We start from the raw sequence: 16,935 nt of genomic DNA, 5'->3' as shown, positions 1-16,935 counted from the left end.
TTTCGAGATAAGGTAACGACACATGGGTAGACCATGGCCAGAAAAAAAATTTCACTTAACTGATATTTCAAGATAGAGTTCGAGTTAACGAGGGTTTACTGAACATGATATTTTAAGCTGACCATACTCTAGGATGCTTAAAAAAATGTTTTCCTCGCACTGTCTACATTAAGATTGCTTCTGCACAGCACTTACATATGTTCTCAGATTACCGTATTTGCTAGAATCTAATGTGCACCTTTTTTCACATAAACCGGGTCCAAAAATTGCGTGCACATTGGAGTCAAGTCAATTTATCCAGCCGATAAACTACTATCCCTATTTTTTTATATTGCTGTCTACTAATTTGCTATCGTACCATATTTATTTGATTCTAACGCGCCCTCGATTGGAACGCACACCCATTTTTCACGACCAAAAAGAAGGACAAAAAAACGCTCTCGATTGTAATACGCACCCATTTGCCATGACCTAAAAAAAAGGCGCTCACCTCATTGTTTCATATAGAAATACAACTTTCTCTCATTTGGAAAAAGAAAAAGGAGTTACTCCCAATGTACTAAAGTTGTGATAACAAAAAAAAAAGCCGCAGTTTAGCCCGAAAGGCGAAGTATCAATTACGATAGCAAATTAGTAGACAGCTATACGAAAAGTAAGGCTAGTAGTTTTATCGGCTGTATAAACTTTTAAACATTCGCTTACTAGCTAAATTAACAAGTCTGGTGTCACGCACGCACGAGCAAACATGAACACGTCTCACTCAATGACCGCTGGAGCGAGGAAGTGCGGTAGCACGAGCGAGGGAATTGACCTTTGTTGCGGCCTTTCGCTTCAACGCGAACTAAGCGACAAGAACATAGCGTGGTTCCTAGATGCGTAGACTCTTGTCTCTGTCGCAGATCACTTGCAAGATAGGGGTCAGGCGGCCGCGCCGTATGTAGCAGCCACCGGTGTAGAACCCCTCTCTTGTTTGCGCCAATCCCGCACGCAAGTTTCAGGAACTCCAAACGCCCGTGATGCGGCTCGATTTCCGTCCGTCTCCACACAGCGATCGCTTTCCTTCTAATTGCGGCATCGTCATGAACTGAGATACGAGGCGGCCGTTTTGAAATGCCAATGGTGATATGGTAACGCAGATTTAGGGTCGTACTCGATACGAATGCGCATGCAATTTTTGGACCCGTTTTATCGGAAAAAAAGTATGCGTTAGATTCGAGTAAATACGGTAATCCACGCTTCGCCTTTCGGGCGAAACAGCGACTTTTATTTATCGCAACTTTAGTGCATTAGGGCTAAATCTTGTTTTTTCCAAATAAGAGAAAGTTGTATTTCTGTATGAAAGCATGAAGTGCACAGTACTGTAAAGGACTTTTAGGTCATGGCAAACCGAGTGTGTGTTACAATCAAGGGCACGTTAGAGTCGAGTAAATATGGTATGCCTTATCAGTTTTGGATCCACATCACTCCATATTGACTAATGCAACTCAAGCAGTACAATATCTTTCTGCTCGTTTTATATTAGCAAACTACCATCATACAGCTAGCATAACACAAATGAAAACCATGCTTAACATCCCATTGCTAGCTGTTCGGCAGAAGCAAGCTTGCATTTTTCTTTTCCTTAAGGCTGCTTTCATAGTGCAGCTCTCTGGTTTCTCATGATCCATCCCTCACCGTTTATGCCTGATTGTCGAGATCAATGCCATAAATGCATTTACTTCGCCGATGTTTTACTTTGTTGTATCTTTTTATCCTAACTTTCTAACTTCTAATTTGTTTTTAATAGTACTATGTTTTTTACACTGTACTCTGCTTCTGCTCCTCCCTTCTATAATGTACTGTATGTGCCTTGAAGGTATTATAAATCAATCAATCAAGAAAGAAAGAAAGAAAGAAAGAAAGAAACGAAAGAGAGAAAGAAACGAAAGAAATGAGAACAGTCGGGGCTTCGATGAAGGCAACTCTGCATTCTTCTTTATTCTTGATGAACCAGGCAAGTAATGCCAAGTCGTATATTGAGCAAAGTGTGATACTGAATGGAGTGCTTCATGTCAACAGTGTGCTAACTCAGGCTGGTTGGTACATACTTTAGCAAAGGAACAGCGCTGAAGAATAGGACAAAGAAGATGACTCCCTTGTCTCGTTGAGTACTGTTCCTTTGCAGAAGTTTTACATGTATTGTTATATCGAAGTGTTGCTTGATCCTGGCTTCACTATGTACCACCAGCCAAGCGCACACGTTAAAGTGAAACGTGCCAGCATGCCTCGCAAGAACAACCGAGGAAAAGACACACTCACGGTACCCGGACAAGCGCATCCGGGTTGCCCAAGCATCATATATGTCCTTTCATAGTGTGTTTTTGAGACTCACTAGCACATTTCACTTAAACAAGCACACCCAACAAGCCCTAACCTTAACCCTTCTACTAATGAACTGCTACAGAGAGCTAGGCCAACTGCTTCAAGCACACTACTTAGCTCCACATAGCACAACTGCATTTTTATATACAGTCCATATTCTATATTTTATGTTCCATTTTCTGACATTATATAAAATTTTAATTGTATTGAAATTAGACCTCTCATGCAAATAAGTACAGTCGCCGATCGATTCTTTCTACATGGAAAGGGACCACAGAATTTTCCGAATTATTGGGCAATCAGAAAGGGCGAACTTGAACAAGAAAATGATTCATTTTAATGAATCTGAAAGTCGGCGACGAATGATACGGTTTAATACGATATCTTCACGTCAGCGGTATGAATTAAGTGAAGCCAGTCACACTTTCATGAGCACTCAGGCACTCGCAGCTGATAATGTCGCCTGCACTGGGACGACGATATCATGAAAAGCGCCGCAAGTGGGGAGCGAATGCTTCGTCTGCCTCTCGCTCCAACGATTCACCAAAACTCGAGAATATGCAACCTCCAATACTAAATGCGCGGAAAGACAGCTAACATGATGCCATGCTGTCTCAGCACGCCCACTCTTTGCACACATGGCAGATTACCTTTAAAGCAGGATGCGCAGTGCATACATGCTCAGCCGCGCTTACAGCCATGCAGCCACAGCCGAGACGCAAGCCAGAAATTGAGACCTGCACCAAATGCCCTCCACTCTGTCCCCTCGCATGCACTTATTGCATTACTGTTAGCTCACACCTCTTCCCTTTTCCCTTTGCTTGCCTGGGAAGGCGGCACTCGTGAAGCCACCGTCGTTCTTGTTTCACACTCGTGCACTTTCATTCGCACCTAAAGCACACAGTGCGCGAAGCGCAATAGGATCTCCTCACACTTGGACTTCGTAAGGAACATGATGCTGCTCCATTGCAGCAGTCGCTCTTGTCATGCTGCATGCGATTTGAGAGGTGTGTTTGCAAGCAGCCGCTTGTAATTCAATCATTTGACTATCTGCACCCACAGAAGTTTCCATTTATTGCCTTGTCATTCTTTTGCGGCGGAAGCAAACTTTTATTATACTGAAATCGCACACAAACACACTTCATTATACTGATGTTCTAAATACATGGTGTTCTGCGAACAAGAGGTGGGAAAAGTTAAATACTCTGTTATATTGAGAATTTCATTATATCAAAGTTTAACTATATCATGAACATGCCTGCGAAAATGGCCACACTCTAGGGACTCAGATGTGCTTCCCCGAATTAGTACCTCGAATGCCAGTTATGAGCGTTCCACTCCTTGATACATTTAATGACTCATTGTAATGCGAACCCTCCAGTATTACTGAAAAACTGAAGGGAACTCCAGTTTTACCTGCTGAACTCCTGGAAACTCGTGGACAATTCTTAGAGGATTCCCTGCAATCTGCAGACAGACAGTTCTCATTTATTTAAACATAACATGATCGATGGGTTTTGCTGCAATGCACGAAGTTAGACGGTGTGAGTGGAAGAACTGATCTTTCTCTTTTTTTTTACATTTTCTTGTGCACAATTTCATGTTAAAGCAAGGTGACCAGTGAGATCAAGGTTGGCTTACCATGAAAACAGCGGCATGGCTGGCCAGGAAGCTCGACTGGCCACACTTAGCACTCTTCACCAGGAAGTTTTCACTGCAAGAAATAAGCAAAATTGGAACTACTGTGGTGTACTTCAAAGAATGGACAAGGCAGGAGATGAGACAAGGCACTATTCTCAACTGTCAGTTGACAGCAACGTTTTGTCCTGCCTCCTTTTTCTTTTAAAAAACATTTTTAAGATCTTTCTGTAAGTTACAGAGCCGAAAACTAATGTATAAATACCTAATTATTGGCGGCGAGGAGTTACGGAGTCGCCATCTATCGGAAGCGCCTCGCTGGCGTAGTATGAGGGATCACGCGGCGCGCTCCTCATAGGTTTTGCTGTCAGCGCTCACTGAAAACACCACGCGGGAGCTCTCCCGGACATTTCTGTAAATACTTTCGAAATGAGAGAAGTTTTTTACTGTCTAAATAATAATCTGGGGCAAACTGAAAGCACAGGATCGTTTACAGATGCTATCTCTTTACCAAATACGTACAGTGAACGCCACTGCGCGCGGTCGCTGTGATGGAGTCTCCCGAACCGGCTTCTTGCATGAAAGGTAGGTAAACGCCGAGAGCAAACTATGTGAAGTATGTTCTTACAGTGTTTGTATAACTAAATGGAGCGTAGTAGAATGAAGCCTCAATGCAGCGATCGCACAGATTTGCAGCGACCGACTGCGCGTCTGCATGCTTGTCCGCGCACTGTTTCACTTTCACCGCGTACGCGTTTTCACACCGTACTATGAGCTTTGGGCCGCAGAATATAAGCATTTGACAGTATACAAGCAACCATTGTTGCATGGGCGCTATCGGAGCTGTTCAAAAATAATTTCATTGTAGAGACTTCGACACCTACGGGGACTGTGATGTGCCGTCGTGACGGCTCAATCTTTTTTTCTTCTAAATTCTTGAATGTTTCAAATATTATTTCTCGAGTTGCGTCGCACTGTATGTTTGTCGGTGTTCTCAGTGTGCGATGTCCCGCTGCTTCTCTTTTGTAATTCAGTGCTATAATTCATAACACAAACATGACCCTATGCCATGGTTTTGTTTAATGTGCTTCTTACCGCTCCCTTTCCACTCCAGTGAACTTGCCAGTATCTATAGCATCGACAAGTTGATAGACCAAACCGTCATGACATTAGTCGTGCAGCAGACTCGGGCGAGCGTCTCAGTGCGCGTCTTCAGAACATCGCAGACCCGGCGCCGTAGCAGAAATCTTCCTCGCGTCTGTGCTTGCTGCATAACCGAGTTGTAGCCGATGACTGTTTGCCAGTTTTATGTTTCACGAGCCAAGCTTCACGCAGCTTCTTGTCCTGCGGCTATATGTGAATAAGGCTGACACCAGGCTCCGTTGCGTACATCCGGCACTGCGGCACCGAGCAGTAGCCTACCATGTGGCGCGCCTTCAAAGGCAGCCACTACCTATTGTAGTGTTTTCAAGCGTTGCCAAGGAGACACTTGAAGCGGGAAAATCTCGCCACTAAATGAGGACCACAGCGTACGAGGGAATTTAAGCTGTCGTTTTCAGCTCACTTAGGCGCTCCCGAAGCAGCCGACGCGACCGCTATGTCCACGTGATCCCTAATAGCATGTCACGCCGACGGTGGCGCCAGCTTTTCCAGTGGTGGAGCTCGAGGCCCCCCAATATGTGCCTATTTCGTACAAAAGGTCAATTTTCGTTTATCTCATTTGATTTTAATATTAAACAAGCTTCCTTTACTTAGTTTCCCAAAAAATTTTGCAAAATAAAAAAGTAAGTTCCTCAGATCTTGCTAAACAGAGTATCAACAGCTTCTGCACAATGCAGGAAATCTACCCCAGCATGTTTACACTAGAAAAAAGAGTAGCAAGCCTTCGAAGTCTACATTTTGAAGACTGTCTCTCTGGAAGACTTCTTCAAAGCAATCTGTGATGTGGACAAAGTACACAGAGTGCCAGTAGCTTCGTATGCACTGTGCTTTCAACATTTAGTTTGTATTACAGCGAGAGACAGCACAAAGGTCAATTCACTTGCTGCTGCTCCCATGCTTCTTCAAACTAACGTTTTGAGAGCAAGTTTCCATGGTCATACAGCGAGATGTGTTCATGTTTACCAGTGTGTGTATGACATCATGCTTGTTAATTTAGTTAGTGAGCAAATATATCTAAGTTATTATGGCCAATAAAACTAATATCCTTACTTTGTATAGCGATCCACTAATTTGCTATCGCAAGCAATGCTTCACCTTTTGGGTGAAATTGCTACTTTTTTTCTGTTGACACTAATCTTTTTAAAAATGGATGTTCTTTGTTTTGTAGGCTATCGAGACAATTTGTCATGCTAAACGGTATGTCCTGGGAAACGGTATACATACCGTTTTCCATGACAATTGTCTCTTTCCACACTTGTTATGCTTCACCGCAATATTTTCGCATATGCTTCACCGCGTAGCATTGCTGTACTGAGGCGAAGTTGATTTTTGAGACCCAGCATTATGCAACACGCCATGCTTTCTGAGCTTTGAAGCCAATCGCGAGGACCACAAAGACACAGTTGGTGCCATTGCTTACAGCAGCAAATTCTTTCAATGAAAAATCGCATCAAACAGCAAGAAGCTTGGTAGCGAATGTCAAAGCAGCTAAACTTAGCATTGTTGCAACGGTGGCTATGGCTGCCAGCAGATCTGCATGCTAGAGCGCCGGTTCGAGGTGGCGAAGTAATCAAAATAGCGGCTGTGGTGGCTTTGATTAATGCCACTTCAGACCTGCAGTCACGGCAGAAGGTTCAGAAAATCGGACGGCGAATGGTTGTTCATCCAAAATTTCAGACTTTCTTACACATACGCTCTAGGGGGTACGTTGTGGCGCTGTGAAGCCATCCGAATTATCGGGCGTTCGGAAAGTCCATTGTTGACGGTACACTGGCAACTCTAGCCGACGACATAGAGTCACTGACCGTTACGATTCCTCTCTGTTACTCGAGCCAGTGTTACTGCGACTTTCGTTCCCTTTCAATAGAATTACAGCTAATTTTCCCTCATAGAAGCACAAACTCCCCGAGTTTTCCCTGAGTACATCAAGACTGAAATATCCCTGAGAATTCCCAGTTTTGCCGGTTGGTAGACACACTGTAAATATCGTCGTACATGGTGTTTTTTCTCATAGTCCTAGTATAAGTTGACACTCTTAAGTTGACGCATCATTATAACCAATATATTATTATATGTGGTATCGTAAGTGGACTGCACTGTAAGAGAATTGCATGATGGTCGCTCCCATGCATTTCAAGGCCTGTGTGCCACTTCATGTTACGTGCAAGATCAAGGAAGGTTATAGCCAGGTCTACAGATTGCATAATTGTAGCCCCTCAGAAATGTTATTGAACCATCATTCTGTATTACCTACAAGGCCAGATCTGTAGACTGCTTTTTCAAGTGATCTCCCGTGAGAATCCATGCAAGTGCTTCTTCCCCAAGTATTGTTGTGGAAGTTAAAAAATCTCCGCAAATGAACATTGGTCTCTGTGCGTTTTCTAAAAACCGGACAAAGGATGATTTTGTGAGGCATGTAGATGGCTGTAAATATACACAAATTATTGCCACAATGAGTTTCCTGAGCTGGAATTTGCAGCCCACAAATTCTGGCACATCAGAGTCCGAGCTGAATACTAAACAAGAAGAGATGTTGCATTGGACGTAGTAGAATCTCGATAATTCGAACTTGAAGGGGCCCGAAAATTTGTCTGGATTAAAAGAAGCTCGAATTAAAAGAAGGTCTTGTTTTTGAAGTATTCGTGCACCATAGCACGGTATACGAACAGTGAGTCGTGAAATACTGTAGCATGCAAGCACACAGCGAGCGAGGACCACAAAACTGCCCACGCCGGCCAACGCTCACTTCCCGGTAACAGCAGAAAACGAAACTTCAAGGAGCAGGCTAAGCTGGTGCCGGGTTGATGCGGAGGCTGTCCAAGATGACGGAGTTACGAGAGTGTTGAGAGGGAGGGAGAAGGGAGCATAGCTGCGGAGGAGGTCAGCAAGGAAGCGGACCTGCTTTCCCGCCAGCTTGCTGGATGGCACTGATTGTCTCTGTCCCCTACTGCTACCGAAGCAGCAGAGTTGCCGAGGCCAGACTGGGCCGCTCTGCTGCTGCTGCCCTCTGCATACTCGTGTGTTTTTTTCCTTCATCTGCTGGCATATCGGCACAGTGTCTACTTTCTTCAACCGGCGTTTTTAATGAGAGTCATGTCTTATCAAGATGAAGTCGTTGCTGCAGATCATAATCATGTTCGTGTGCTCTCTTTTGTTGTGGCGTTGCCACATTCAAAAGACAAGGAAAATGAGGTACTGGGTACCGCCTTCATGTCCTTGTATTCAGGGTCTGTCTTGTCGTACAGAGTCAGATATAGCACACTGTCTCCAACAACCTGTCCATCGGGACGTCTCGGTTTAGACGCGTCATTGTAAAAAGCAAGCGCGAATGAGACCAACCAAGCCAACCAAAACAAGCGCGAGTGAGAGCTGACACGAGCAGACAATAGTGCGAAACAAACAGTCTGGCTGAATTAGACACAAGTACGAATAGAGCGGTTGGGTTTCTCGCGCGTACATCAGTTTCATACCAGTTTCTCACGCGTACATCACTGTAGGGGCTACTCTTATTGGTCTCCTCCGCTCGCGGCTCGCTTGCCGCCGCAGCGAGCCACGAAAAATTGGCCCAGGATTCATTCCTCCCATGGCACACGTTTTGCCACTAGCGTGACTGAGGCATTATGGTGTGACGCAGAAACGACCACCTTGCCATTTGAGAGAGGATAAATTTCCGGCACATTTTTTTTTTCCACTCGCTGCATTGAGGGGTTTCCCCTAAGCCTTTCCTCTATAGACGTCCGCACGCCAAGTTTCATCCTAGACGCCAGCGCTCGTTTCTCCCTTGGCGGAATGATTTCACCTCCAACGGGTGTAGGTTTCCGCCACCGCTTCCCTTCACAGTCGCGCCCGCGTTCAGTTCGCGCTGCGCGTGAGACGTCTCTTGTTTGCAACGGCACCTCTTCCACTGACCGAAAATTATTATTGTGTTGATAACTGTCATGACAGCAATGTAAACATGAAAGGGTTGATGCCACCACTGAAATTCTGCCGATTCACAAGAAAATGGCACGAAAAAAGCAGACGACAGACAGGGATTACTGCAGTACGCCGAACGAAGTAAACAACTGGCAAACAAAGCGAGCTCGTTGATTGATCACTTGTGAGTGTATGACGGTTTTTATATGTAACCCACATGAATTTCATGGTTACTCGGTATATAATTCTTTTATTCATAAGAAAACTTTCAGTTGTTCGACCAGCGCTTGTCCTGTCTTCTTTCTCGTGTTTCGTTTGTCCTGTCTTCTTTCTCGTGCTGCCCAAGAAAGGAAACCACTTCTGTTGCATGCGCTAGCAGTGGCCGAAGTTCACACATGCCGAGAAATTGAATACGTGCATGATGCACTGAACATGACCGGAGTTCATTCCTGCATTACCACTGCACCGATCGATCGAGTTACTGGACGATACACACCCGCGTGTTGGTTGCGCCGGCATTGCTGAAGCAGAAATGATTACTAATACTTTCAACTTCCATCTCTTGAGCACTGTTAAAAAATGGCCAAGCTATTTGCACTGCTGCCTCTATGCGATATTGTTGGAGACGTACTAGTTAAAGTTCTGTGTGCATGTCGTACTTGTGCTATGCGGCCATATATTTTGTTTATTTCCGCACAGTGGTGATGGAAGTCCGTTGTCGCTATCAGAGACAACACGGATTTGTATCAAACATTTTGTGAGAAACTGCAAAAATGACTTTAGCTAACACGTATCGTATATGCCAACAATTTTTCCGGTGGCACATACGATGTCGTTTCCAATTACCTTCTCAGCATCACTTACATGGCTAAGCAGACTCTGTCCGTTCGCCACATTGCAGCCATAAAAATAATTGTCAAGGAGAACAATCTTCTTAAAGGCAAATACAAGTGCGTACGTCATCCTTCAAATAAAATGTCCACGCACATGCACGTAGGCACACACCGCGCGCAGTAAGAAACGTGCCCAAACATGCGCAGTGCAAGAGGCAATCAAGGCGGTGCAAATGACAGATGGGAGGGGCGTAACACATGCTAGTTGCATTTTGCCCCGCATGCGGCACTCTCACGCCGGTGCAGCAGCGCCGTTCGCGGTGCCGTTCTTATCTATGGTGGGAACAAAGCAATGCTGGTTGTAGGCACCACCACATGATTTGGCGTACTGCTGAGAGCATTGACGGTATGAGCAGTGCGGTATGTTCAAATTACCCATCCCAAATGCTTGTGCATTCGAATTACCGGGTGTTTTCGCTCACTGGAATACACATAACTTTGACAGGACCACAGCACCAGTTCGAATAAACCGGTAATTCAAATTAAGTTTGTTTGGATTAATGAATGTCAACTGTAAAACATTGCTCAGCGTACGCTTGAACTTCTTGTTGACATGTAGATTACATACAGTAGAACCTCCTTTATATGTTACGGAAAAAAAACGCGAGAAAAATGTACTAACCGGGAAAGCCTACGATCCGAATAACTAAAAAAACTTGACAGACTCAACTATTGTTGCCATCTTACGCCATGCGAAGCATCGCACAGGTTATTGCGGCACAAGACGCTGACACACGTCGAGCAGGTGGTGCTCCAGAGGCCCGAGGCTCGTTCTGTTGTTTTCCTATTGCGTGGTGTTTTAGAGGGTGACGGGAAACCAAAACGTAATCAAGCTGGCAGGTGACGCCGGATGCCACCGAAGCAAAACGTGATGCCCATATCGTGCTGCCTGCAGCAGGGAACGGCGGCGCATTTGGGTTATCGCCTACTAAAAGCATGCAGTACACTACCAATGGCACTACGCACCACACGCTGTAGAACAGATAGGCGAAGATACTTATTGCAGTAGGTTTGGCGGCGACAGCTGTGAATACAGCATGCGACAACCCAGGCAGAGATTTGCTGGTATCAGAATAAGAAACTGTGCACACCGTTGTTTTCATGTCAGACTGGCAGCTGTATATTTTGCTTCACTGCATGTGCCTCATCCCTTTTCTAGTTTACATGGAATCTAGCGGCCGGAAAACGTATACAATCGCAGTCTGCAGCAGAAAACGGCAGCGCGTTTCAGCTATCGCCTATTAAAATAGTGCACTACGCATTTGGCGGCACCATGTGCTGTGAAAGAGATAGGCAAAGATGCTTGTCGTAATAGGATTGGTGGAGATAGCTGTGAATGCCACGTGCGATGACCCCGGAGAATATTTGCTGATACCAAAATGAGTAACCGAGTGTGCACCAGCGTTTTCACGTGAAACGGGCGGGCGAGTATCACACTGAAGCTTCTGCGGCGGGCACCTATATACTGATCTTGATCGCACACGCCTTGCACATTTTCTTATTTACGTGGGATCTAGTCACCAGGAAACGTATACGATCGCAGTTTGGCGACATACTGAACATTCTTGCTGAAAGATTGTGTTTTCGGGGAACATATGAATGAGTAAAAAAACAGCGTAACTCAACTAGGTCATTTTTGTGTTTCCGACTGCGAATGTTGCGCTTGGAAAACATACATAATGAGAACCTATCAATGAGTGTCTACTGCAATTGTAATTTCAAAACTTGGGACCAATGCCAGTTTCATTCAGGCATAAAATGGGAAAGCTATATTGATTAACAAGCTTGCTCAAGTCTGCACTCTTAGACTTGAGGCCATTAGCATTCCCCTGAAACACCGCTGTGTTGTGGAAACTATTGTCCATTTGAAAAAATGGCGAAGTACACTGCTGTTTCAATTTGCAGTACAGTAAAACCTTGTTAAACCGTAGTTGGCCGGAGCTCGGAAAAAGTACGCACTAAAAGGTATTACTGCTTAACTGAAATAGCATGAGATCGCCCACTTACCTGTCAAAAACAGAACTCGGAGAAAGTACGATGAAAGGGGGGAAAAACATGCAGTATTTATGCACTTCGCGTGACAAAAGTGTTATTTTTGTTTGACGACGCAGCAGCCTAGCAGCGACGACAGTGGCCTGTCGTCGGCTCAGTCATGATTGGCTCATTTAGGCAAGATGCGCGAGGCAGCCAATCGCAGTCGAGAATTCTGATCTGCATCGGGCTTGATCGCAATCAAAAGTGTTCACCGGTGTTACTGAAGCTGTGAGCCATCTTTTCAGCAAGCCCCCTCTTCTCACCAAGCACTTGCATGGCAGATTCCTCGTTGGCATTGCATGTTCTCCATGCACGCAGGCGGTAGCGCCGCAGAAGTTGTGGGGCGCCTTTTTTATTGCAGGGTGCTGTTCTCATAGCGGCGATTGCATTCATGAGACTGACGTAATGCGCAGCTTCTGCCACTGTTGGGCCTGAATCATCCGTGCTGTCGCTTTCCGTATTGTCCTCGCCACTGTTGCTGGTGGACACTTTGGCAACGACAGAGGCAATGATGGCGAAAAGTCTAACCTCGTAGCCGGTATCTCTTCATGGTCGCAGCAGTGCTGCCAAGCAACTTCGCATTCTAAATGCTACGAACCATAGCCAACAGTAGATCATTGTCGCGTGTTGGCACTGACTTCTTCGTGTCACGTTCGATAGCCCGAACAATGTCTATTCTTTCTTCTATGCTGAGCACTCAGCATCTTTTTGCACGACGCCACAACACTCTTTAGCATGGCGCCGAAATGATGTTGATGTGGCGTCACACGCAAACGCACAGCGCGCTTGGAGGCCGTTCTGATCTCTGAGGCTTGTTGTTCTGCCGCCCGGGCCGCCCGATGGAGACGACGCACCGCTGTGCTTGTGCGACGAAAAGTGGAAACACTGTGTTAACTGATATGTACACAATAAGCTGGTACGGTTTATGCAGATACAAAACACATTATTTTCAATGGCCGCTGAGTTTATGAATTGACTTTACTACTTTTAAAACGAAACTACTGTTTAAGCTGTACAGTTTAACGAGGTTTTACTGTATTTGCTTGAGTTTAATAGCCTCCAAATTAGGACTGCACCAACTGTCTGAGTATGAAGTAGAAAACTAACGTAGAAATGACCTTAAAGCTCCTAACCAACAAAGAAACCAAACGCGCACCTTTTTTTTTTTTTAATGGCAGCCAGTTTTTCCCAAAGTCAGCTTCATTGCACAGTATTTAAAATCGTCGCCGCAATACAGCAATGCTATGCAGTAAAACATAGAAACTTCGCAAAGGCAGTTTTGGTTTCGTAAGCGATTGCACCACACAGGCAATTTTCGGCCAAGTTTCCTTGGAAAACAAAAAGCGCCCATTAGAATCGAGCAAATACAATCATCAGATAGTGTCGGCCACTGTTATTGCTTCAAAATCTTCCTAGCGCGGGCCGACGATAGGAGTCTGTGATGGGAGATCACGTGTGTTCAATGCATTCAATGTCCCCAAGGCTCCACTGAGAGACACGCTTCCACTAAAGCAGTCGTTATTGGCATCACCATATAGGTTACACAAGGGCATGCAGAATGGTCAAGTTAGAATTATCCAGCAAATGCAAATTTTAGGATGAAAAAGTAAGTGTAAAAGCAAGCGTAAACATAGAAATGCATTTGCGTCGGCTGAGACCTTCGGTCAGGATCGAATTGACTGAAAAATTTTATTAACCAGAGTCACATTAACAGAAGTCTACTGCCCACTATCTATACAGTCAATTTCCATTATGGCAACTTAGGCATCAGAGCCAGCAGTCGAAGAAGTGGAGAACAAAGTGACTTGTGAGTGCAAGCAGTGGTTCGAGGCTCGGCTGGGCGCTCTTGAGCATGGCCAGCTAGAACTGGCCAGGACAGGGGCTTGCTAGCATGGACTCAGGGAGCGCACCATTCCCACATTGGCACCTGACGTGGGGCCCCAGCAGCATTCCGGGACAGACAATGATCATGGGAAGGCGGGCGGTGCCTGTTCCACAGCCAGTAATGATGCCTGCCTGGCCTGTTGCGTGACCATCTCTGCGGCGCGAGCTGCACTTCTGGCGTTCACTGAGGAGCATTCCCGCCGGCTCCTCCTCTGTCATCATCATTGGGTCTGGCATGGGACACGGGTACGGAGCAGTCTCCTACGTGCTACTGAAGCTCCCAGCACCACCGTAGGAGAAGGGACCTACTGGTGTGGTTACTGCACCAACGCAATGCAGTACTGCATCAACGCAACAAGTTGTTGAAGCACAGAGACCATGTGTGGCTCCAAAACCGGCAGCGTGGCCGCATCCAGCGACTCAGAGATGTCGCAGAGCAACGACGACTGGATCGTTGATAGTAAGAGAGCTGCCAAGGCACACAAAGGCAAGCTGTCTAAGAAAATGGCTCGGAAGAACAGCTTGTCGGGTAGCGAAGCTGAGAACAAGAGTGGCTCGTCGTCCTCATCTGAGCCCGAGGAGGGCAAAGTCTCAGACTCTGGTGGCGGTTCCTCAGCACTGGCCAGCGGCAGCGAAGACGATTCGGAAGAAGAGTTCAACGACAGCTATGACAAGAACCTCTGCCATTTCCATACTGTTGGTTCAATCATGGCAGGACTGATGAAATTGGTAGAATAATCCAGTGGGGCAACTTAAACAAAAGGCAGAAAAAAATGGCGAAACAACATAGAATCAGTTGGCAGTCTTTGCCTTTAAAATTAGCTTTGCCGCACTACAACCGTGTTATGCAGGTGCCACTGTTAGGGTGCCACTGTATAAATAAGAAATGCATACCAAGGCCTGTTAACGGTCTCACATACGAGACACGCATGGTGGGCAAAACAAGGACCCAAATCACCACAGCAGCATCAGAAACAGCTCTTGAATACCTGGCAGTATGCTTATAAGGTGTCTAGGTGCTCACACTGACTACAGAAGGCATGTTCATGCCTTTATAATTAAGCAACGCCTACTATGTCTTTGGACAGTGGCCCCTTTCCCTTCTTGGTACACTTCACCACAATAAACTGCATATGCTTCACCGCATACCAAGCTGTACTGTGGCGAAGCTGATTAGTAAAGTTTGAATTATCCGGTAAAGGCGTTTTCAGATCAATATAGTAATGGAAGTTTTGGCCTACAGAAATGAATGGGCGCCAAGAGGACCTTTGGTCGAGATCGAATTAAGCAAAAAAATTGAATTAACCGGACTCAAATCAACAGAACTCTATTGTACCCTCATACGCACAAAAAAATCATGTAAAATACCATGAAACTTCAACATATTAAAAATGTGGTTAAAGTCACACCAAATGACCAACCTAACTCTTGAAATGTCCTTGAAGCACATGGGCAAGCTTCTGTGCTTCAAAAGCTGACCTTGGAAGCCAAATTCAATTGGAAATGGTCCTCAGAAAAAAGCTGTACTTAAATGAATTTGTCCTCACCAAAAATGCTTTGAGTATGCTCTTATGTATGCTGGTTCTTTTGTGTCATTAAAGGGGGCGAGACATGTTGGAATAAGGATCTTGAATTTGCTGTTCAAAAGGTTATGCAAAAAAAGTATGGCAGGTTATTTTATGATGAAGCTCTAAGGTAGAAACATTATTTCTGCCACTAAGCTGTGAAGGAGAGTCAAACCTTTTGTATTTCCAAAAGACAAATCTAACTGCCTTCCTTTGTACCATATTTAACCTAGCCATTTGATTTGCTGATTGATTGATTGGAATTGGATTCAGCATGCTAAAGCAATGTAGGGACCATGAGAGAGTGCCGTCACTGGAAGACCCGGCATTTCATCTGGACCATTTCAAGTTTAGATCCACCAAGAGCTCGGAGTATTTTTGTAGTTTGCCCCATCAAAATGAAGCCACGGAAGCTAGTAATCGAACCCATGACCTCACGCTAGGCAGCAGAACCCCTCAGCCATTGAGGCACCATGACAGATAGATTGCAGGTGAGCTGCTTACCTTGAGAACTGTCCTGCCTGGGCGTCGTACAGGGCAAAGTGGAGCTCCAGGCTACTAGTGCTTGCATGGCGCAGGGACAGCCGTAGGTGTGGACCCGCGTGGGTTGGCTGCTGCTGCAGGAGTCGTGACTCCGCCTCTGCTGTAGCACTCGATACGTGCACCCGAAACAGCTCGACAGGCCCCAGCTGGTCAGGATCGGCCACAGCACCACCCTCGGTTCGGGGCACCAAGGAGAGACCCAGGAGCCGGTTGCCCCAGTCAATGCGCGCTGCAGCACGGAGGCACAGGGCCCGCTCCTGGTCCTGGGTCAGTGCGGCCGACAGCAGCTGCCTTCTCCACTCAACCAGGTCAGACATGGCCTGCCGCAGGGCCGTGAACCGCTCCACATCCCGCTCCTGCATGAAACATCGCCCCGCACTCATTGTCAACAGTCCTGCTGTTGGTGAAGGTACACAAACATATGCGAGGACTGGCCAGGTCACTAACATCTCACAGGTCAGAGCACTGGTGGGCATGTTTCAAACAACAAGTGACAGTAGCCCAAGGACAGCAAGGTTACTAGATTAAATGGCTTCAATCTGCACACACTCAGCTCACCCATGTCAGCAGCCATGCTGAAGATGTGCTAACCAGAAGAGCAATAATTATTGGCTGCCAAAGAAGCAAACATGTAATTAAATTGCTGAAAACACTAATTCAACACAGCTACAGTTACCAAGCAATGCCAATGTGCTCGACCATTCCAAGTCGTCCATTCCGTCAACCTGACTTCACCTATGCAATGGAAACAGGTGCCTTCAACAGAAATTCAAAAAAAGAATGCAGAAAAATGAAAAAAAGAAATAAAAGAAAAGGCTAAGAAAAGGTCACGGACTCCTCACAGAACTTTGAAAAGGAAATGTGCAAGTGCAATTTTGCAAGACTCCTTCCACAACAATCCTTTCAACAATTCCCTTAGGTGTTCTTCCAACTGTTCATAT

The 16,935-nt window shown here is 45.7% G+C and overlaps 1 protein-coding gene across 1 annotated transcript in view; it reads right to left on the bottom strand.

Moving 5' to 3' along the window:
- The window catches only part of spg (dedicator of cytokinesis spg), a 153,333-nt gene that overhangs the window by 121,140 nt on the left and 15,258 nt on the right, over positions 1-16,935 (bottom strand). The window contains exons 6-7 of the mRNA XM_075695143.1: positions 15,956-16,350; positions 4,003-4,075 (exon numbers count right to left, since the gene is read on the bottom strand). Coding sequence (XP_075551258.1) covers positions 4,003-4,075; positions 15,956-16,350 — 468 coding nt within the window. The remainder of the gene's footprint in view (positions 1-4,002; positions 4,076-15,955; positions 16,351-16,935) is intronic.

This window comes from Dermacentor variabilis, chromosome 6 (assembly GCF_050947875.1).
Source record: "Dermacentor variabilis isolate Ectoservices chromosome 6, ASM5094787v1, whole genome shotgun sequence".
NCBI classification, from domain to species: Eukaryota; Metazoa; Arthropoda; class Arachnida; order Ixodida; family Ixodidae; genus Dermacentor; species Dermacentor variabilis.
This window is presented reverse-complemented; position numbering and strand designations above follow the sequence as displayed.